Source organism: Hyaena hyaena, unplaced genomic scaffold (genome assembly GCF_003009895.1).
Source record: "Hyaena hyaena isolate Hyena2069 unplaced genomic scaffold, ASM300989v1 scaffold_25, whole genome shotgun sequence".
NCBI classification, from domain to species: Eukaryota; Metazoa; Chordata; class Mammalia; order Carnivora; family Hyaenidae; genus Hyaena; species Hyaena hyaena.
In genome coordinates, this window is record NW_024080657.1 from 1,194,953 (window position 1) to 1,217,370 (window position 22,418).

At 37.0% G+C, this 22,418-nt stretch overlaps 1 protein-coding gene across 1 annotated transcript in view; it reads right to left on the reverse strand.

The window, feature by feature from the left end:
- Positions 1-22,418, reverse strand: part of RBL1 (RB transcriptional corepressor like 1) — a 60,563-nt gene that overhangs the window by 24,915 nt on the left and 13,230 nt on the right. Inside the window, exons 3-13 of the mRNA XM_039227186.1 lie at positions 20,152-20,352; positions 19,696-19,760; positions 19,466-19,594; positions 19,194-19,354; positions 17,151-17,200; positions 15,295-15,481; positions 14,249-14,415; positions 10,027-10,139; positions 9,732-9,835; positions 4,589-4,726; positions 2,460-2,624 (exon numbers count right to left, since the gene is read on the reverse strand). Coding sequence (XP_039083117.1) covers positions 2,460-2,624; positions 4,589-4,726; positions 9,732-9,835; positions 10,027-10,139; positions 14,249-14,415; positions 15,295-15,481; positions 17,151-17,200; positions 19,194-19,354; positions 19,466-19,594; positions 19,696-19,760; positions 20,152-20,352 — 1,480 coding nt within the window. The remainder of the gene's footprint in view (positions 1-2,459; positions 2,625-4,588; positions 4,727-9,731; positions 9,836-10,026; positions 10,140-14,248; positions 14,416-15,294; positions 15,482-17,150; positions 17,201-19,193; positions 19,355-19,465; positions 19,595-19,695; positions 19,761-20,151; positions 20,353-22,418) is intronic.

The window sequence follows — 22,418 nt, forward strand, 5'->3', positions numbered from 1 at the left end:
CCATGAGATCATGACCTGAGCTAAAACTACAAGTCAGGCACTTAACTAAGTCACACAGGTGCCCCAAGGGCAACTACTATTAAGTAAGAGAGCAAGGGCTTCAACCCAAATCCTTTCTTCAAGTTCATAGCTTTTTTTTCTTCACTTTCCCAGGGGATTTTACAATGGAAGTATTGATAAATACTGAAGATTGCTCAGTTAATTACAGTTTGCTGGAAAAGACCAAAGACTCATGGAAGAGAGATTTCAAGAAATCATTTTCTTTTTACTTCTTCTTGGTCTTGGATAGTCCTTCCAGTAGATTGGAATTACAGAAAAATTCATCAGGTTTCATGAAGTATAAGAAGACAGGGCGAAGCAAATAAAGATGAAAACACAGGAGTTACGAAAGAGCAACACAGAGGTAAAGGAGAAAAACCTCAATTTCTCACATGATACTAAAATGTAAAATGTGTGGCTTGGGTGTATAAGACACAAATTTCTAATTTTTTAAATTCTAAATACTACTAATGAAATGTATTTAATTTTTTACATAAACAATTGAAAAATTAAATATGGTAAAATTAATGGCTTCTTAGATATGACTTCAAAAGCACAAGCTATACAGGACATTATCAAAATTTAAAAGTTCATCAAGAAATTAAAAGGCAACCCATGAAATGTAAGGAAGTTTTGCAAATCTTATTATCAGGGAGTTGTATCTACAATATATAAAGGACTCCTATAATTCAATAATAAAAAGACAACCCAATTAAAAAATGGCAAAGGATTTGATAGATGTTTCTCCAAAGAAGATACGCAAATGACCAATAAGCACATGAAAAGATGTTGAACATCATTAGCCATCAGGGAAATGTAAATAAAAACCATAACGAGATATCACTTTATGTCTACTAATGGCTAGAAAAAAAAGTGTCAGGGAAGAAAAAGAAAAAAAACGTAAGTTACATAGAAGGTGTGAAGAAACTGGAATCTTCACACACTCATGGTAGGAATGTTAAATGGTGCAGTGACTTTGAAAAGAGTGACAGTTTCCCCAAACTGGAGGTAAACAGTTACTACATGACCCAGCAATTCCATTCCTAGACATGTACCCAAGAAAAATGAAAACGTATGTCCATACAAAACTTGTGCGTGAATGTTCATAGCAGCATTATTCATAAGAGCCAAAAGGCAGAAACAGCCCAAATGTCTATCAATTGATAAATGGTTGAACAAAATGATATATCCATATGATAAAATATCACTGAGCCATAAAAAGGAATGAAGTGCTAATATATCCTATAACATGGATGAACCTTGAAAACATAATGCTAAGTGAAAGAAGCCAGACACAAAGGACCACATTTTTATATGCTTCCACACATATTAAATGTTCAGAACAGACAAATTAATAAAGGCAGAAGTAGATTACTGGCTGCTTAGAGCTAAGGAGAAGGTGGGTAGGGAAGTGACAGCTAAAGGATACAGTTTCTTGTTAAAGAAATAGATATGTTCCCAAATTGACTGAGATGATTGTTGCACCTGTCTATAAATGTACCAAACACTAAATTGTACGTTTAAAAAAATTTTTTTAGGTTTATTCATTTCCTAAGAGAGGGAGACAGAGTATGAGCAGGGGAGGGTTAGAGAGAGAGGGAGACACAGAATCCGAAGCAGGCTCTAGCACAGAGCCCGAAGTGGGGCTAGATTTCACGAACTAGGAGATCATGACTTGAGCTGAACTCGGATGCTTAACTGACTGAGCCACGCAAGTGCCCCTGTATGTTTTTTAAAAGATTTTATTTTTAAGTAATATCTATATCCAATGTGGGGCTCGAACTCACAACCTCATGATCAAGAATTGCATGCTCTATCAAATGAACCAGCCAGATGCCCCTAAACTAAATACTTTATACAGATGAATTGTATGGTATATGAATTACATCTCAATAAAGCTGTTATTTAAAAACATTTTTTTAATGTTTTTTATTTATTTTTTTGAGACAGAGATAGACGGTGCAAGCAGGGGAGGGTCAGAGAGAGAGGGAGATACAGAATCCAAAGACAGGCTCCAGGCTCTGAGCTAGCTGTCAGCACAGAGCCTGATGTGGGGCTTGAACCCACGAACTGTGAGATCATGACCTGAGCCAAAGTCGGATGCTTTAACCCACTGAGCCACCCAGGCGCCCCTAAAAAAATTTTTTTTAAACATTTATTCATTTTTTTTAAAATGTTTTATTTATTTCTGAGAGAGACAGCATGAGCAGGGGAGGGTCAGAGAGAGAGGGAGACACAGAATCTGAAGTTGACTCCAGGCTCTGAGCTATTGGCATAGAGCCTAAGGCAGGGCTCAAAGTCACAGACTGAAAGATCATGACCTGAGTTTAGGTGGGATGCTTAACCGACTGAACACCCAGGCATCCCATAAAGCTGTTATTTTTTAAAAGGACAGGATCATCAGCCTTGCTATGACTCACCTCTTCACAGGTAGGAACTTTGTTTCCTGAAGCCTGGAGAGCCTCCCATAGTGCAGAATCGTGACTCCACGCTAAACTCTCTAAAATCTGTTCTTCGATGCTATTCAGGTGTTTCACCATGTCCCTGGAAAGTCCCTCCTCTGAGCGGATCACCACCTCAATAACCTGGTAAAGGGAAAATTGAAAAGGTAATGTAGTCTCAAACAGTCATTTCTAGGTTTGCATGTATGACTAGCTTTGGTCTTATAATAATATAGAACTAATTATATCATTGAACCGTGATTCAATGCCTGATTAATATATTTTATTTTTTTAATGTTTTATTTATTTCTGAGAGAGAGAGAGACAGCATGAGCAGGGGAAGGTCAGAGAGAGGGGGCAGAATACAAAGCAGCTGAGCTAGCTGTCAGCACGAGCCTGACGTGGGGCTCGAACCCATGAATGGTGAGATCATAACCTGAGCTGGAGTCGGATACTTAACCGAATGAGCCACCCATTCGGTTGGCTCCTGATTAATATATTTTAATTTAAAAGGACTTTTTAAGATACCCAAGATACTTTCACATACATTTCTGTTTTTCATGTTTTCTTTTATACATGGAGTCATGAGGCAATCATAGGTAGAAACTGGTCAGCCAAGGCCAATAGTAGAAGTCAGGTCTTGGGTTCGGAGTCCAGTGCTATTTTGAATTTAATTTACTGTCTCTTCTCAGACAATTCTTCCCAATTGCTCAAGAGAATACATGAATAATGTACTTAAAAGGAATTTTGCTTATATTATATAATTCTATTTTAATAATAAATTCCAGAGCAAAGTCTGTAGGTATATACACAAAAATATTAAGTTATTACTATTTATAATTAGGATTATACTGGGTGGTTTTAATATTCACATTTATATGTATTTTCCTGTTTTTCTTCAAGGAGGATATATTATTTATGTGATTAAAGAACAAAGGCATTTAACATGCTGAATGAAAAAAGGATGCTACCGGGGCACTTGGGTGGCTCAGTCGGTTAAGCATATGATTTCAGTTCAGGTCATGATCTCATGGTTTATGGGTTCAGGCCCTGCGTCGGGCTCTGTACTGACAGCTAGCTCAGAGCCTGGAGGCTGTCTTCGGATTCTGTGTCTCCCTCTCTCTCTCTGACCCACCCCTGCTCACGCTGTCTCTCTCTCTCTCTCAAAAATAAATAAAAACATTTAAAAACTTTTAAAAAGAATCTTTAAAAAAAAAGAAAAAAAGGATGCTACAAATAAAAATGAATCGCTATCAGACAAGGTCAAAACCAATACCGTCCTTGAATAAAATTACCTGTATTTCCTAACAGAAAATCTGAAAACACACATCAAGTATACAGAAACAACTTTCCCTAAGGCACTAAAAAAATATTTAAATCCCACTCAGCAATTCAAATGGATAAGTTTTCTAATGATCGGCATCTTCTATAAATTGAGGCATATTTTAGGTATAAAAATTGAGTTCTTCAAACTAATTGTCTATAAATACTTTGAAAATAGCACACAGGCAAAATATTAACTAAATCTTACCAATAAGTGTAATACAGTAGCGTCAGTCTTAAATTCGGATACTAAGTAACGTTAAATATTATTGTAAGCTGTGACTCCTATGTTGTGTAAGATAAAGATTAATAAAAATAGTTCTGGCAGGAAACAAAAATAGGTAAGTACGACTGATCCACATTGAATCAGCTCAAATTTAAGGCAGGAGCACAATCTTTTATTTCAGCTTCATTAGCTAAACCATAACCACAAACAATTTTAGACCTTTTCTTTCTCCTGAAAGAGTTTTTCTTCTTCATTATGCATCTGTTTAATAGGATTATGATCTCCATTTATAAATATGGAAAATTCAAAGCTAACTACTTAATTCTTGGTTACATTTACAAGTCAGTGAAGGAAAAAGGACTACAGTTTGAGATTGGCTGAATTTACCAATATCCTCATCCTTTCCCTTTTGTCTTTGATTCTACCCAAAGGACTACAATGTTTTCAGAATACCTCTGGAAATATTTCTCAGACATCATTGCTGCTTGTATCTTTAACACTAAGACAAACAGAATGTTTATATAAAGTGCACCATATCATAACTTTGTTCTCATCTCACCTTATAAAAATAAAATGGTCGTAAATTTAGAACTTCAATAATCCAGGGGAAAGTACGAGGTGAGCTATAGGCAAAGAGCACAATTTCCAAACAACAGGCCATCAAGGAACGATGAAATATATCCTGCTCTAAAAGAACCTTGGGAAACAGAAAAACGGCATTTTAATACTTCTCAGAAGTTTCAGCCTTTGCCATTCTATAAAGAAGACTAAAGAAACAACATCATATAATCTGTGTAGATATTACACCAGATTATCAAAGGTAATAATGTGAGCTCTCAAATTGGTGAAGAGTTTTGTTATAATCTTGCTCAATGGTAGATTTTATATTTAAATGCAGTATATACAACAACAATCTGCTTTGAAATAATAAAACAGTCAATATTCAAGAGGAAGCATTAGGATTGGTTCCATTTGTTAAAAAAAATATTTTTTACATTTATTTATTTATTTTTGAGAGACAGAGCACAAGTGGGGGAGAGGTAGAGAGAGAATGAGACATAGAATCTGAAGCAGGCTCCAGGCTCTGAGCTGTCAGCACAGAGCCCAATGCAGGACTCGAATCCACAAACCATAAGATCATGACCTGAGCCAAAGTTGGAATGAGCCACCCAGGTGCCCCTCTTCCATTTTTTAAAAAATGTCAGTTTTACAACAACTATTTTGTCAATATAAAGATTTGTTAATCAGGAGTGCCTGGGTGGTTCAGTCAGTTAAGTGTCAGACTCTTGGTTTCAGCTCAGGTCATAATCTCATGGCTTTGTGGGTTTGAGCCCTACAATGGGACAGTGCAGAGCCAGCTTGGAATTCTCTCTCTCTCCCTCTCTCTCTGTCCCTCCCCCCACCCCCAAAAACTTGTGCTATCTCTGTCTCTCTCAAATAAATAACTCTTTAAAAAATTTTTGTTAATCAAAGCACTAAAATCAAAGGATTATGTCACAGCTAATAGTTAAAAAAGTTCTGAGAAATAATTTACTAAGAAGATAAAAGTCATGTTCACCATTAAATTTTTTTTTGAGTTTAAGATTTAACATAAGTTTTCAGTTTTAAAAAGTGTTTGTTACCATCTTCTTTCAAATATCACTCCAAATCAACAAAAAGGTAAGAAACAGAACCCACAAAACTACAGTGGATAAATTATAAGTCAGTTGTGACTACAAATTAGAATACATGAAAACTGAAAGTGGATGGAAGGATGACAATTACTCAGTAGAAAGTAGGATGGTCAAACATAAGGGCCTAAAGAGAGACACTTAGAGCTAATTAATTTGCTCCATACAACCTGGAGAAAACACAGCAACTGAGGGGACAGGCGGAATGAAAAGCAGGGGTTAGGCAGGGGCTGACAGGAATGGATGATTTGAAAGTTTGTTGTAGTTAGAATTAGAACTCCTCAGGTCCCCACCCAACCCCTACTCTAATGAGTCAGATGATAGGCCTCTAGTCTGTCCCAACAGGGATCTGGAGAATATTCTAAGACTGAACTAGGGAGACGCAGAGCTTGAGAAAACCAGACACAGAAGAAACTCTTGTTTTAGGCAAAAGTCTGCAGACTGAATTGTAAGACCAAGTTTCCCTTTCTTGCTCTGCTCTACAACACCAACACTCAGAAAAAGATTAGCAGATTCTTCTCTAAAGAAATCGAAATATTCCAGAAGACCGTTAAAGACACCAAATGTTGAGGGTACCTAATACTACATGATTATATGAGACTGTTGGGTTTATATTCCTACTCTTGCAAACAAGGCTTTGAACCAAACTGTTCAGTTGCCATAAGGGTTTATTAATGTCTCATTTTTAGTGCCTCATTAAATTAGTAAGTGGATATCCAAGAACAATCCAACAATATGAGGAAATCCTCCCACTGGAAGACACAAATTGGAGCCTCATGTTGGGTGGAGACAGTATTTAAAATCTTTAAGGGGCACTTGGGTGGCTCAGTTGGTTAAGTGTCTGACTCTTGATGTTGGTTGGCTCAGGTCATGATCTCAAGGTCATGGGATTGAGCCTTGGGTTGGCTCAATCTCTTGGGATTCTCTTTCTCTCCCTCCCTTCTTAACCTCCCCTGTTCATGCTCTCTCAAAATAAATAAATAAACAAACTTTAAATATACCAAGGTCATGGGATTGAGCCCTGGGTCGGGTTCTGTGCTGAGGCTGCAACCTGCTTGGATTCTTTCTCTCCCTCTGCTCCTCTCCCCAGCTCGCTCACACAAACACACACTCTCTCTCTTTCTAATAATTAATTAATTAAATACTTTATGCAGTTTTAAAAGAGGGACTTAAGGCTTCCACATTTTATTTGAACTGTAAAATATCTATACCAGTGGACTGTGAAGATATGCATACATAATGTAATACTTAGAGTAACCACTAAAACAAATCTATACAAAAAATAACAGTCTTAAAAATGTTCAAGTAGGGGTACCTGCTGGCTCAGTCAGTAGAGCATGAAACTCTTGATCTCAGGGTCATGAATTCAAGCCCCATGTTGGGCATAGAGCTTAATAAACAAACAAACAAACAAATAAAAAATGTTCAGGTAATCAAGAGGATGGTGGGAAAAAGAAAAGAAAACACCAAAGAGAACACATAGAAAGCAAGAAATAAAATGGGAGACATATGCCCTAACATCAATAATTAAATGTAAGTCTGAATTTACTGATTTAAAGAGACTAAGAGAGATTAAAAAATTTCTTATAAAATTCACCTCAAAAATAATGATACATGTTGCTTGAAAATAACAGGATAGAGACAGCCTGGGTGGCTCAGTCAGTTAAATGTTCAAATCTTTACTTCGTTTCAGGTCATGATTTCAGGGTTTGCAAAATCCCTTGGGTTTCCCTCCCTCTCGCGCCCCCACTCAAGCGTACTTGTGTGCGTGTTCTCTCTCTCTCTCAAAATAAGTTAATAAACTTAAAAAAAAAATGATGGAAAAAGACATACTATGCAAACAATCAAAAACAAGAGCAGCTATACATAAAGGAAAGAGACTTTGGAAAAAACAAAAACAACGGCTTCAGAGAGGACATTATCTCATGATAAAAGGATCAATTAGCAAGAAGATACAGCAATCTTCAATGTGAATGTATCAAAGAGCAGAACTTCAAAATATATGAATCAAAAATAACCTGATAGAACTGAATGGAGAGGGGTGCCTGGCTGGCTCAGTTGGTAGAGCATGCAACTCTTGATCTTGGGGTTGTGGGTTTGAGCCCCACACTGGATGGGAAGATTACTTAAAAATAAAATCTGAAAAAAAAAAAGGAAAGAACTGAAAGGAGAAATAGATAAATCTACAATTATGTCTGGAGACTTCAATACTGCTCTCAACAAAAAAGCCAGACAGAAAATCAGCAAGGACAGAAAAGAAGTCAACACCACAACAACCAATACTATAGAACTGACATTTACAGAACACTCTACCCAACAGTAGCAGAATACACGGAGGGTCATAAAATGAACCTTAACAAATTAAAAAAACAAAAAACAAACTCATACAGAGCGTGAGTAGAATGAGTGTTACTACCAAAGGGTAGCATGAGGGAGATTGTTGTGATAACAGAACAATTCAGTATCTTGATTTTGGTGGTAGTTGCATTAATCTACAAGTGATGCAATGGTGAAGAGGAAGATACATACACTGTTCCAATATTAATTTCCTAGTTTTCATATTATACTATGTAAAATGTAGCCACTGTGGACAACTGACTACATAGGACCTATCTGTACTTTTGTAATTTTCTATGAATCTATAATTATTACTATTTTTTAAAAAGTATTTATTTTTGAGAGAGAAACAGAGCATGAGCAGCAGAGGGACAGAGAGAGAGAAACACAGAATCTGAAGCAGGCTCCAGGCTCTGAGCTGTTGGCACAGAGCCTGATGTGGGGCTCGTACTCACAAACTGTCAGATCATGACCTGAGCTGAAGTCAGACATTCAACCGACTAAGCCACCTAGGTGCCCCTATAATTATTTCAAAATAAAAAGTTGAAAATTTACTTCTTTCTCAGGAAGGTATGGAAGCATATGCTCTATCAAATATTAGGATAAATCACAAAAGAGAAAGGCACAGAATCCAGGGAAAAGGGGGACCAATAAAGGAGAGAGATGAACATTTCCAGAATGAAAACTAAAAGAAATTTTATTACATTAGTTATGCTGCACTCTAGACATCAACCTGTTCCTACTGGAACTGAAAGTCAGAGGAGTCTTAAGAGTGACAAGAAAGAGGAGGAAGAAACTGAAAGATCATATTAGCAGCTTTGAGATTTTATAAACAGTATGTATGTATGTGTGTATATATGTACATATTTACTTATTTATAGTAAGCTCTATGCCCAACATGGGGCTTAACTTCACCACCCCAAAATCAGGAGTCACATACTCTGCCAACTAAGCCACTCACATACCCCAACAACTTTGACTTTTTAGAAAAATTCCTTTAAATAGCTATTGGAGAGAGTGGTCAGAGTTATCAAATGATCAAAGAACACAAAGCAATTGTTTAGCAAGGCACTCACAGTTTATTCCTCACAAATTCCTGGGAGGTATGGGCAAACATCTTTTTAATTTTTTTAAAATATTTTTTATATTTATTTTTGAGAGAGAGACAGAGAGACAGAGAGAGAGAGAGAGACAGAGGGAGAGAGTGAGTGAATGAGGGGCAGAGAGAGAGAGGGAGACACAGAATCCAAAGCAGGCTCCAGGGTCTGAGCTAGCTGTCAGCATAGAGCCTGACGTGGGGCTTGAATTCATGAGCTGTGAGATCATGACCTGAGTCAAAGTCAGACGCTTAACCAACTGAGCCATCGAGGCACCCCTGGGCAAATATCTTAATAATCAGTTGGGTTAATAGTTGAGGTGGGGGTAGCCTCTTATTAGCTAGCTGGGAATGAAAGGACCTAAAGGGAAAGGATACTAATGGTGTACTAGAGATGAATTTCATGTATTTTACATTTCTACCTAGAGGTAGCCAGGTCTAGATGTGCAAAACACAACTAAGGCCAACTAGCAAGTCATACTGGCTACGTTTGCTTTTAACTCCTGATGCCCACAACACCCTTAGAGCCTCTCAACATACTGTTTTCAGGCTTAGGATTTTTGAAACTTGCCAGTGGCTGGGAGAATGGATTTACTTACTGACATGTCCATTCCATGAAGTCTTCGTGTTTCCTGAACCATTACAGTCTCTAATATTTTATAATACAAAATTTCTGCAAGTTTTAGTCTGTTTACAGCAAAGTCTAGGGAGAGGAATAAAAGGGAAAATATTTGTTATTGAAATGTAACTGTCAAGGACTGAAAGACAAAACATATATAAACTTAAATCTTATACATTAAAAATAGCAAGGAAGGAAAAAAATGTAATTTCTTCTTTTTTAGAGCCAATCCATCTACTTTCAATGCTGTGTCAACTTTAGTTTTGTCTTCTTACCTATGTGTGATCCAGGCTGTTCATCTGTTGATTGAGTATAGTGTTGGCAGAAAGTCTCTCCTATTCCTTTCACTATTTTCATAATGTTTTCCATAGGATTACGCACACAAGACCTATAAAATATAAGAGGAATCTAATTACCAGGGAAAAACCCCAGACTACCAACACTTCTTCCTTCAAGAATTAATTTGGTTTTGGGGCGCCTGGTTTTGCTTAGGTCATGATCTCACGGTTCGTGGGTTCGAGCCCCGCGTCGGGCTCTGTGCTGACTGCCAGCTCAGAGCCTGGAGCCTGTTTCAGTCTGTGACTCCCTCTCTCTCTGACCCTCCCCTGCTCACGCTCTCTCTCTCTCTCTCTAGAAATAAATAAAAAAAACTTAAAAAAAAAAATTAAAAAAAAAAAAAAAGAATTAATTTGGTTTTTAGTGACCATAGTTTTAGCCTCAACTGTAAGCCTAGACATGTAAACAGCATGTTTCAAATAAATCTACAGCTTTTAAACAAAATCAATTGGCATATTGATTGGGAATTTCAACATTAGCAGCGTCAATATTATCTCTTTTGTGCTTCTATATATATGACATTCTAGAAAAGGCAAAATTACAGGGATAAAAAATATATCAGTCTTTGCCAGTGGGTGGGGAGATGCCAAACGGGTTGACTAAAAGGGGCATAAACTTTGGGGGCTAATGGAATTGTTCTATATCATAACTGTGATGGTGGTGATTATATAACTAGACATTTGTCAAATCTTATACAACTATACAGTTAAAAGGATGACTCCTATTGCATATAAATTAAACTCCAATAAATGTGATTTAGGAAAAAGAGACTATAGTCATATTCATATATACATATAAAATAGATACAGTTGACCCTTGAACAAAATGGGTTTGAAGTGTGCAGGTCCACCTATAAGTGGATTTTGTTCAATACAGTGCAGTATTATAAATGTATTTTCTCTTTATGATTTTTTTGTAAGCTTTTTAAATGTTTATATTTGAAAGACAGAGAGAGACAGAGAGAGAGAGAGAGGAGGAGGGAGGGAGGGGTCAAGAGGCAGGGAGGGGCCGAGAGGGATGGAGGAGCAGAGAGGAAGGAGGACAGAAGATCCAAAGCGGGCCCTCTGTGGAGAGCAGAGAGCCCAATGTGGGGCTCAAACCCACAAACCACAAGATCATGACCTGAGCTAAAGTCAGATGCCTAACTGACTGAGCCACCTCGGCATTCCTCTTTTATGATTTTCTTAAGAACGCTTTCTTTTCTCTAGCTTAATTTATTCTAAAAATACAGTATACAATACATAGAGCATACAAAACATGTGTTTATCAAATGTTTATGTTACTGGTAAAGCTTCTTCTAGTCAACAGTAGGCTGTTACTAGTTAGGTTTTGGGGAATCATTAGTTATATATCTCAGTCAGTAGAGCATGTGACTTGATCTTGCAGTCATGAGTTTGAGCCCTATGTTGGGTGGAGAGATTACTTAAAAAAAAAAAGTTATATACATATTTTTTGATTGTGTGGAGAGTTGGTGACTCTAACTCCCATGCTGTTCAAGGGTCAACTATATACATTTATAGTACTGGAATAATAAACTGTATGCAATTCTTATCAAAGCCTAAAGAATAAATAGAAAAATACAGCATTAAAAAGGCACTTAGCAAGAAACAACCCTGTAACCCAGATATTGTTACCTTCCTGTCATTCAAACACAATCTTAATTCAGAAATGACAAACAAGGGCACCTGGGTGGCTCAATTAGTTAAGCGTCTGACTTTGGTTCAGGTCATGATCTCATGGTTTGTGAGTTCAAGCCCCACCCCACTTCAGGTCTTCTGTCTCCCTCTCTATTTGCCCCTCCTCTGCTTGTGCTCTCTCTCTCAAAAATAAATAAACATAAATTAAAAAAAAAGAAATGAAAAACAAATCCAGACTGTGAGAAAGAACATGATCTGCTTGAAACAAGGTAATGAGTGTAGTGTTCAGGTCTCCCAACTCATTGTCCAAACAGACTGGTATCATGTGTAGAGAGGTAAGCAATTCATGTGGAAAAATACTCTGTTTTTATCAAGTTCTAATGCAAGCTGTGCCTCTTGAGTTATGCTTTCTTCCAATTATGTTGTCTTTATTTTTTTAAACTATTTTTTAAAGTTTATTTACTTACTTATGGGGAGGGGTGCAGAGAGAGAGGGAGAGAGAATTCCAAGCAGGCTCCAAACTGTCAGTGAGGAGCCCAAAGCAGGGCTTGAACCCATGAACTGTGAGATCATAAACTCAGCCAAAATCAAGAGTTGGACAATTAACCAACTGAGCCACCCAGGTGCCCCTCATGTTTAGGTTTTTAATCCATTCTGACTAACTTTGGGATATAGTGTAAGAGTCCACCTTCATTATTTTGCATGTAGACATCAAATTTTCCCAGCAGCATTTGGTGAAGAGACTATCCTTTCCCTATGGTGTAGTCTTGGGACCCTTGTCAAGGATCATTTAACCAAATACATGAAGATTTATTTTAGCATTCTCTAGTCTGTTCCATTGGTCTACATGCCTGTCTTAATGTCAATCCCATCCTGTTTTTACTACGGTAGCTTTGCAATACATTTTGAAGTCAGGAAGTGTGAGGCTTCCAGCTTTGTTGTTCTTGCTTTATCCCTTCAAAGGCATTTTGAAATTCTACATGAATTATAGGAATTTTTTTCTATTTCTGTAAACAATGACACAGGCATTTTGATATAGACTGCACTGAATCTATAGATTGCTTTGGGTAATAAGGACATTTTAACAATATTAAATCTTCCCATCCATGAACATGGAATGTCTTCCCATTTATTTGTTTCTAGGTCTTTTGTGTTTTGTATAGTATGTTTTCTTGCTTCCCTCCTTCTTTTGTTGCTATAAAATGTTTGCATCGTTGCCTTGACACGTCTTTTCAAGTTGTTCATGCTTAAATGAACAGTTCAGCCCAGATCTATTTTGTTCAAGTGCTATGAGGATCAAAGATCTTCATGACAGTACTCCTACTTTATCAGCAATCTGCATATCTTTTGAGCTGTGTCTGAGGTTAGGATTGTTCTGTCTACTTTTCCATAAACTGAAGGTTTGGGGAGTAGAAGAGAGCTCAGCTGGTATTATGTTCAGCTTTTGTTAGAAGACAAGGGCTTTGCTTATTACTCTTCAGAGATTTAGTTAAATGTCCCCATTCCAGGGTTCACTACATCTAGTCAAGGATATCTTCTAATTCTATTAGGATTAAGATCTCCCCAAATCAGTATGGAACCTTGGAAAATGACAAGCTCTAGGAGTTTTTCCTATTTCTGCTGCAATCCTGGTGGTGGAATATAGGGGCTTTCACCTGGGAAGGTACCTATGACTTTTTATTCATTTTCCTGCTCACCCCATTTGTTTCTCTCTACATCTGGGGTATTAACAAACATTCTCAAGATCTATCAACATATCCTTTCTTTCCCTAGTAATGCTTCTTGGAGATGGGCACATGAGAATCATCCATTTCCTTACCATCATTTTGTTTTTGTTTTTTTTTTTTAAATGTTTATTTCTAGGAGACAGAGAGAGAGACAGCATGAGCAGGGGAGGGTCAGAGAGAGAGGGAGTCACAGACTGAAACAGGCTCCAGGCTCTGAGCTGGCAGTCAGCACAGAGCCCGACGCGGGGCTCGAACCCACGAACCGTGAGATCATGACCTAAGCGAAAGTCGGACGCTTAACCAACTAAGCCACCCAGGCACCCCTCATTTTGGAAATTTATAGCATATCATATCCCTCACCTCATTTGGTTGTTGCTGATAAGTGATTTGCTCATTTTTACTATTCTCTTATTTCACTAAGTATTAGGAAAGAAAGTTCTCTGATCTGGCTTCTATTTTACCATCTCCACTAGGAAACATGCCTCTTTATCTTAAACAATTGCATTAAAATTCCATTTACGGCTGCACCATCAAAATATAATCAGTTTCCCACTTGATGAACATTTAGATTGAACCCATTTAAAGTCAATGTAAGAAGAAAAACAAATGCATAACTTAGGGGTAGATGCAAGAGTGGAATGTCAGGGCTCAATAACCTTAAGATGTGTTTATTTAAACTTTAAGGTCTATAATATTATGAAACAGTATCTCTATAAATTTAGTAAGTACTTCCATCTGATTTTAGGTCAACATACTTTGTGATTAAAATTTACTTAGAAAAATAATATTATACTTACTCAAAAATATTTGTAAGTTGTTCACTTGGTGCATTTTTCAGTCCAGCCACAATACTCTGTAACCGACTCACACTTTGAGTGGCTGAAGCAACAGGAGTAATGACTGCTTCTTTTTCTTGTAAATATCGCCGTCCTGTCAGTGGGGTAGAAGGTGCAAATGATGTTTTCTGTCAAAAAAGAAAAATCTGTGAGATTAAAAAGCTACCTTGCCCTCATTATGTGTTTAATTCACTACATGTATCAAGTCCGCTATTCATATTTAGTAGAACTTTTTTCTTCCCTCCTTTGGTTACCCACCAAATTTTTAGTAATATCACACTAATAACACCCTTACATTAAAAAAACACTTTTTCAAAGTACGTACTACCTATAATCTCATTTAATCCTAATAATTATTTGAAATATACACATTTTTACTTTACATATGAAACAGGCACAAAGAACTTAAAAAACTTGTTTAAACTGACAAAGTTAATGGAAGAGCTTGGTCTGAAACTTACATTTTTTACCTTCTAGACCAGTGAATTTTCCATTAGACCTCATCGCCCATTTTTATATATAAATTTATATATAAATTTTTATATATTTTTTTTAATATATAGAATTAAGCCTTCACTATTAACAATCAAGTCCAGAGTTCTATGGCTAACATTCAGGGAAAGCACATAGCTTGTCATGGGCAGTTGGAAACTAAATTTTAGTATATGTGCTGCCGAAGGGAGTACAGTTGGAAACTAAATTTTAAAGCAACAGAACAGTGGCTAAAGTGATGCAAAAGAAAAAGAAAGTATAAATCCTTCTTTATGTCAAAAGCTTACTGAAAAGCCCAGGCATTCTGGGAAAATACATTAAAAATCTGAAAAGCATCAAGAAATGAGGTAATACTAAATGCCACTTTTAAAAATTACCTTTTAAGGCTTTCATGGGAAATACAAATTAGTAGAAGAAACTCAAAATTTAACTTGAAAGATTCTTCTGTTGTTAGTAGAATCACACACAGAGAGAAAAGGATCATTCAAAACTGAAGCCAGGCTAAGTTATATTACTTTTTCAAAGTGTTGTTGAAGATTACAGTCCACATTAGCCTGTGCTGTCAGTTTCCCTAATGGGGCATCACCAGTGAACTTTCGAGGAGTTCCAATTTCCTCTTCTGCATCTGCTCCCAAAAAGATCCTCTCATCAAAATCACCAACAGTTAAAACATATTCTTCATACTCCTTGTTCACTGCTTTGCTGGAAAGAGAATTATTTTATTTACTTTTAAAGATATTTTTTAATATTTAAAAAATTTTTTAATGTTTTTATTTATTTCTGAAAGAGAAAGAGAGAGAGAGAGAGACAGAGAGAGACAGAGACAGCATGAGCAGGGGAGGGTCAGAGAGGGAGGGAGTCACAGACTCTGAAACAGGCTCCAGGCTCTGAGCTGGCAGGCAGCACAGAGCCTGACGCAGGGCTCGAACCCACGAACTGCGAGATCATGACCTGAGCCGAAGTCGGACACTCAACCAACTGACCCACCCCGGGTCCCCTTTAATATTTTTTTAAAGTTTATTTTGAGAGAGAGAGAGAGAGAGAGAGAGAGAGAGAGAGAGAGAGAATTATGACCTGAGCTGAGATCAAGAGTCGGATGCTTAACCCACTGACCACCCAGGTGCCCCTTTAGAGTCACCCAGGTGCCCCTTTAAAGATTTTATTAAAAAAATTATTTTTAATATCTGAAAGACAGAGAAAGAGACAGAGCTTAAGTGGAGGAGGGGCAGAGAGAGAGAAGTGGACACAGAATCTGAAGCAGGCTCCAGGCTCTGAGCTGTCAGTACAGAGCCCAATGCGGGGCTCAAACCCACGAACTGTGAGATCATGACCTGAGCTGAAGTCGGACACTTAACTGATGGAGCCACCCAGGCTCAGGCGCCCCATAAAGATTTATTTTAATATTCATTCATTTTTGAGACAGAGAGTGCAAGCAAGGGAGGCAGAGAGAGAGAGGGGGACAGAGGATCCAAAGAAGGCTCTGCGGAGAGCAGTGAGCCTAGGGCTCGAACTTATGAACTGTGATATCATGACCTGAGCCACTCAATCGACTGAGCCACCCAAGTGCCCCTTTAAAGATTTTATTTTTTTTAAGTAATCTCTACACTCAACATAGGGGTCTAATTGACGAGCCTGAGATCAAGAGTCATGTGCTTTTCTGACTGAGCCAGCCAGGCACCCCAAGAATTATTTTAAGCAGCTAGAATAAAACTTAAGTTACACACAGATTTATCTTTTTTTTTTTTTAAATAGTTATGTATTTAAGTAATCTCTATACCCAATGTGGGGCTTAAACTCATGATCCATAGATCAACAGTGGCATGCTCTACCACTGAAATAGCTAGGCATCTCCACAATGGATTTATCTTCACTTCAAGATAGATTTAGACTCCAAGGCCTAGAAAAGCTGATGACTTTCCAATTTTTAACTCTGCCCATCTAACAATATTGAAGCTTCCTATCTGATTATGGACATGCTTCACATTCACATATACAACAATAATAAATTACTCTGAAAGATGAGCAAAAAGAGAGTATAAACTTAATCTTGAAGACTAGCTGAACCTAATTAAAATTTGATCATTGGGGGAACAATAGTTGCTTTGAATAGAAGCACATTCTGAATCTGCCAGAAGTCATTGGATCTGATTATCCGTTTCTCTGGAAGGAGCTCTTTTAAGTGGCAAAGGTTTCTTAAAATAAGTGTACTTAAAGACAAGGCTTAGTTAACAACCCCCAGCTAATACCACTAATGCAGAAGGAACTTGGGTTTGGGGGAGTTAACTTGATATAATGTTCTACTTAATAAGTTGCAATAAATAATTACTGACAGCCTATAATATGGCAGGTACCATTAACATTAGATAGTTACCTATTATCAGTAAAACTGGAAAGGTCCAAGAGGCATTCTCCTTTCAAAATCTGGGAAGAAAAAGTCATTTTGTGACATGCAATTAAGTATAATAACATACAAAAACATGACATTTATCTGAATTTTCATGTTGGTAGTTGTTATAAATAATATACATACAAAACAGAATTACTGAATATTTCTTTCAAACCAGTAAAACCTATTTAGTGTGCAAATAAAAGTTTAAAGTCCATTTTTGAAAATAATTTGAAGTTGGTCTATGGCAGTGGTTTCTAAATTCTAGTGACACAACAATTAGGGGAACTTCTAAAAAATGAAGACTGATCGACCCCAAGGCCTGAGCTGAGGCAGCATTTTATAAAAATTCCCCACGTGATTCTGACAAAAGCTGTCCAATTTTAAACACTGGTCTATGGAGAAGGGAAATTAACATTTGTTGAATGATTATATGTATCACGCAAAAAAAAAAAAAAAAAAAAAAAAAAAATCAAAGGGAATATAAGTACTGTTGCTGGTGAGAGAAGAAAAGAACACTGTTTATAATATTTTCTATGTACCCCATGCCATGCTTACATTACTACACNAAAAAAAAAAAAAAAAAAAAAAAAAAAAAAAAAAAAAAAAAAAAAAGATTCAAAGGGAATATAAGTACTGTTGCTGGTGAGAGAAGAAAAGAACACTGTTTATAATATTTTCTATGTACCCCATGCCATGCTTACATTACTACACATCAGGGTTGCAAACTCAAATGGCTTCAGGGGTCAAAGCTCAACATACAAAATGAAGGGGGCAGAAAGCATGCTTCCCATCTTAAAAGAGGTGGCCATCAGTTAGCTTGACCATAGTTCCCATGTAGAAATTCAGGTAGAAATTCCAATCCTGTGCCACAGCTTCTGATTTTTTAAAGAGATTTTCACATAAAAAGTACTTCTATGTAAATTTAAATTGAATGAAATTAAAATAACACCCTACAGAGGCCAAACAAAACATCTGTGGCTCATGAGCAGGAGGACAATTGTCCAAATCAGGATACTTTGGGAGTGAAATGAAGTGCTATAATAATTATGGCAAGACAACAACCCAAAACCAGATAATCCAGGCAAACGAAAATGTACCATCATTATACCTAGAGCCACTAGTATGCTGCTTCTGCAGAGCAAAAAAAGACATAATCCTTGAGTTCCTGTCAAAGTTTACTTTGCTGAAAATGTTTAACATACAGCTAAGGAGCCACGATTCATTTTCTCTGTCTTCATTCTCTCTCTCTCAATCTCTCTCTCTCACACATACACTGGAAGAAAGATAACACTAAATACAAAAGTTTGTGTAAAAGAAGAGTTATCCATTTAGGGAAGACTTTATGCTTAAAAAAAAATCTCATAATATCTACAAAGAGGGGTATTGAAGTGATGTCCTAATCTAAACCCCTATGTCCCCTTTTTTTCACCAAAGAGAAAACTCAAGGACTAGCTAGATTAAATGGCTCAATGTTGGGGAAGTAAGAAATTGAGACCAAAAGGAATAAGCCATTTCATGAACAGAAATACCTAAGTAAATTACCTAGAGGAAAACCCAGAATACATGCAGACAGCCTGTAAGCAGCTACAAAACTATAAGGGATTTCCTGCTCTATTTATATGAAATTAAAGCTATAGTTGTTATTCATCATTCCACCTTTAGTAAATACTCAGGAGTCATTCAAACCATGGCAGTAAATAAGTTTACTCTAACCTCCTACTTTTTACGTTTTGTTCTTCATAATTCTTTTATCAGAAGCTCTTATAGCTGCCTTGGCCAGTGCATTTACTTTACAGTACATACGGCTGGTTGGTCACGATCTTTAACAGCTCAGTTTGCACACCACAAAAAGATCATAGGGCAATTCTGTACCACAGCATTGTATATCACAGCAGAGACTGAAATCTGGAAATCTTGACCTTGAGTCCTATTACACTGAGAACTTGCTTAATACCTTGTTTTTTCCTTTGAGGCTCCTGCTGCTGACCCTTAAAAATCTTAGCCATTCACTTAGAAGTACAGTACCTTTCTGTCAAAGAGTTTTGAAATATAGGGCTTAAAGTAGTGCTCCTTTATTCCTTTTGCTTCTACTAGAAGTCCATCATGCAGTTCACACAGTACAGCAATGATGCAGGGAGGCTCTTCAGAAGCCCTAAAGTCAGCAGTATGGAAATCAGAGGGTAAACCTAGTTTGATAGGGTATGAAGAGCAAAAGAGGGGGAAGAAGAATATGGTCAGCTTTCAAAATTTTTTCTAAAAATTGATGATGAATTTTCAAAAATAAATAAGGTTATTACCTTTAAATGATGGATTTAACAAATCTCGTCTATTTGGGCATATAATGGCATTGGCAAAAATCAGATCCAAGCAGCACAGAAGTAAATGGTAAGAGTTTACTAAATCATCTCCAATCATACGAAAATTACCTTTATAAGAAAAAAAAAAAGACACGAAGACCAGAAACCTCTCATGTCAAATAACAAGTTCCCACAGTAGAAATGTAAAACCACTGAATGTATCACCTTACCCTTAGTATAAACAAAGAGTGTCCAACAGAAATTAAAGAGATCCTTAACACTGCAAGGAATCCTCCTAGAAAGAAAAAATGTACTTTTTAATTGACTAATTTGCTAAATATCACTCCATATTTGTCACTTAAATTGAAACAGCAAACATAAACAACAAACTATAAAGTCAAATTACATGTAAATTTCCATTCACAAAGGACAATCTTAATTCATTAAATGGGTTTAAATAAGCCTTTTTGATCTGTACAAAATAATCAGAACATAAAAAAATAAGTTAAAGTATTACCCTGAATTTCCAGATATGGTAATTATAAATGGATTTTTTAAAAATTTAAGTTTTTTCACAAATGGATATTGCTGGTAATAAGGAGATTTATAAAATGCAAATTTCCTAAGCTTATATCGTGATTTTTACGTTTTTTTAATGTCAATTATATAACGATTAAGGTTCTCACCTCTGCTTCCTGCTTCGTGGTAACCTTGGTAGCTCTTCATATGGATTTTGAAATATATCTAAAAAAATTGGCTCAAATTTTTTGAAAATTACAGTAGACACCTCAAAATTTCTTTCTAGCCTTTCTATACGTTCACGAAATTCTTGTGGCAGGTTTGACATGTCCATCCACTTCTTCATTTTACTAAAAAACTGTATTAAACTAAACAAACAAAAAAAGCAACTTTAAAATGAGTCCATTCAATGGACAAGTTAACATTTTATTTATGCCTATGATTCTTTATTTAAAAAAAAAAAGCAACCAAAAAAACCTCGCTCCCAAGTGCTATGAAGTTACTCTGGGTCCCAGAATCACTATGGATTTTGAATTAATGATCATTACATAAATGTCTTCTAAGCTAGAAGCAATGGTACCTACCTACTTTGTTTATTCCCTACAGCACCTAGACAGTAATTTGTATATACATTACAGAGTAAATATCAACAGATTGTTGAGTTCACAAAATCAGTTTGAGGACACAGTCTCCCAAGTAGTGGATTCTGGAAGCTGATCACAAAGCACCAGACAGTTACAGTTTAGGAATAAAATTCAAGTGTCTGTGTTCCAATATGTGCTTCCACCATCGAATATAAATGAAGAAGGTAATACATATCCATAAAGTCACTTAATAGATTATTACTCCACCTTTCTGGCTTATTTAATTATGGGTATGTATTTTATGTTCCCATGTTAGCATGGTCTTAGATTGAAAATCTGTAGTGCTAAAACTCATTTAAGTGACTAGCACTATATACAGAATGATACTTTTTGTATAAAGATTTTTAAAAAGTAATCTCTACACCCAATGTGGGGTAGAGTTTTTTAAATGTCAATTATATAACAATTAAGGTTCTCACCTCTGCTTCCTGCTTCGTGGTAACCTTGGTAGCTCACAACCCCAAGGTCAAGAGTTGCATGCTTTACCGACTGAGCCACCCAGGGGCCCTTGAAATGATACTTTAAAAAAAAGTTTATAGAAGACATCATCGGCTAATTGTCAACAGGTATTCAAATTCCAAATGTGCTGGCGAAAATCTGAGACTCTAAGAGTCTCTTTAAAAGATTCTTATTGGGGCGCCTGGGTGGCTTAGTCGGTTAAGCGTCCGACTTTCGCTTAGGTCATGATCTCGCGGTTTGTGGGTTCGAGCCCCGTGTCGGGCTCTGTGCTGACTGCCAGCTCGGAGCCTGGAGCTGTTTCAGAGTCTGTGTCTCCCTCTCTCTCTCTGACCCTTCCCTGCTCACGCTGTCTCTCTCTCTCCTAGCAATAAATAAAAAAAATTTGAAAAAAAATTTAAAAAAGAATAAGTTAAAAAAAAAGAGTAGATTGCTATTGTGGGAAGCTGGGGCTCAAGGCTAGTGAGGGCTTTGGAAAATAGTATAGAATGTATGGCTCAGAGTGATACCTCCTGAAGAATAATGGAGTATTTATTTTATTCCTCTCTGAAGATTCTGGGATATTTATCTTTCAGTCATATCATTAGCTAATACTTGTGCTAGGGGCACCAGCTCCTCAACATTGCCTGCCTGCCCTGTGTAGGGAACCAGAGATGACTTAGTAAGCTCTTAGGTGGACAGTCGCAAGTGCTTACAGTAGGAGTCCAGCAGGATGCACTGGACCACTGAGGTAACACCAAGAAAATCTGTAGAGAACTCCACATTTATGTGGTTTATTGTCATAGACTCTGGGTCTGAAGTTCTCTCTTTTCCAGCAAGAGAGTGGATGCAGGATTAAAATGGGAGAGAGGCTAATGTCTGGGAGAAGACAAGAGCCCTGAGTAAGGGTCCTTGCTCTGTTTTTATTAGGATCAGAAGGCTTACAAGCATGATGGGCATGCACAAAGAGACAATGAATCCATGAAAATTAACTCATGGGTGTAAGGGAAAGGGGGTTTGAAGATATGCGGTGTTAGGGGTTTGGGTCAAAACAAAATAAAATCCTAGCACAGGGAGGAAGGTTGTTTACAGCATACATGAGGCATCACCTTTGTTTACCTAAACTGGTCTAGGGGACCAGAAAAACAGAGCATCCTACCTCAGGGTCAACAAGGCACCTTTCTTTTGCTAATTAGCTCCACCCTGGGCAACCTCACCCTGTTGGTCTATAGCTCTGTTTACCTGTTTACTTAATTTGGTTCTTCCTTCCTGTGAAAGTAGCTTTCTGCTATTGTACTAAGTTGGGGGGGGGGCATTTCTTCTTTGAATACCTAATCTTGTTTACTTAATCTTGG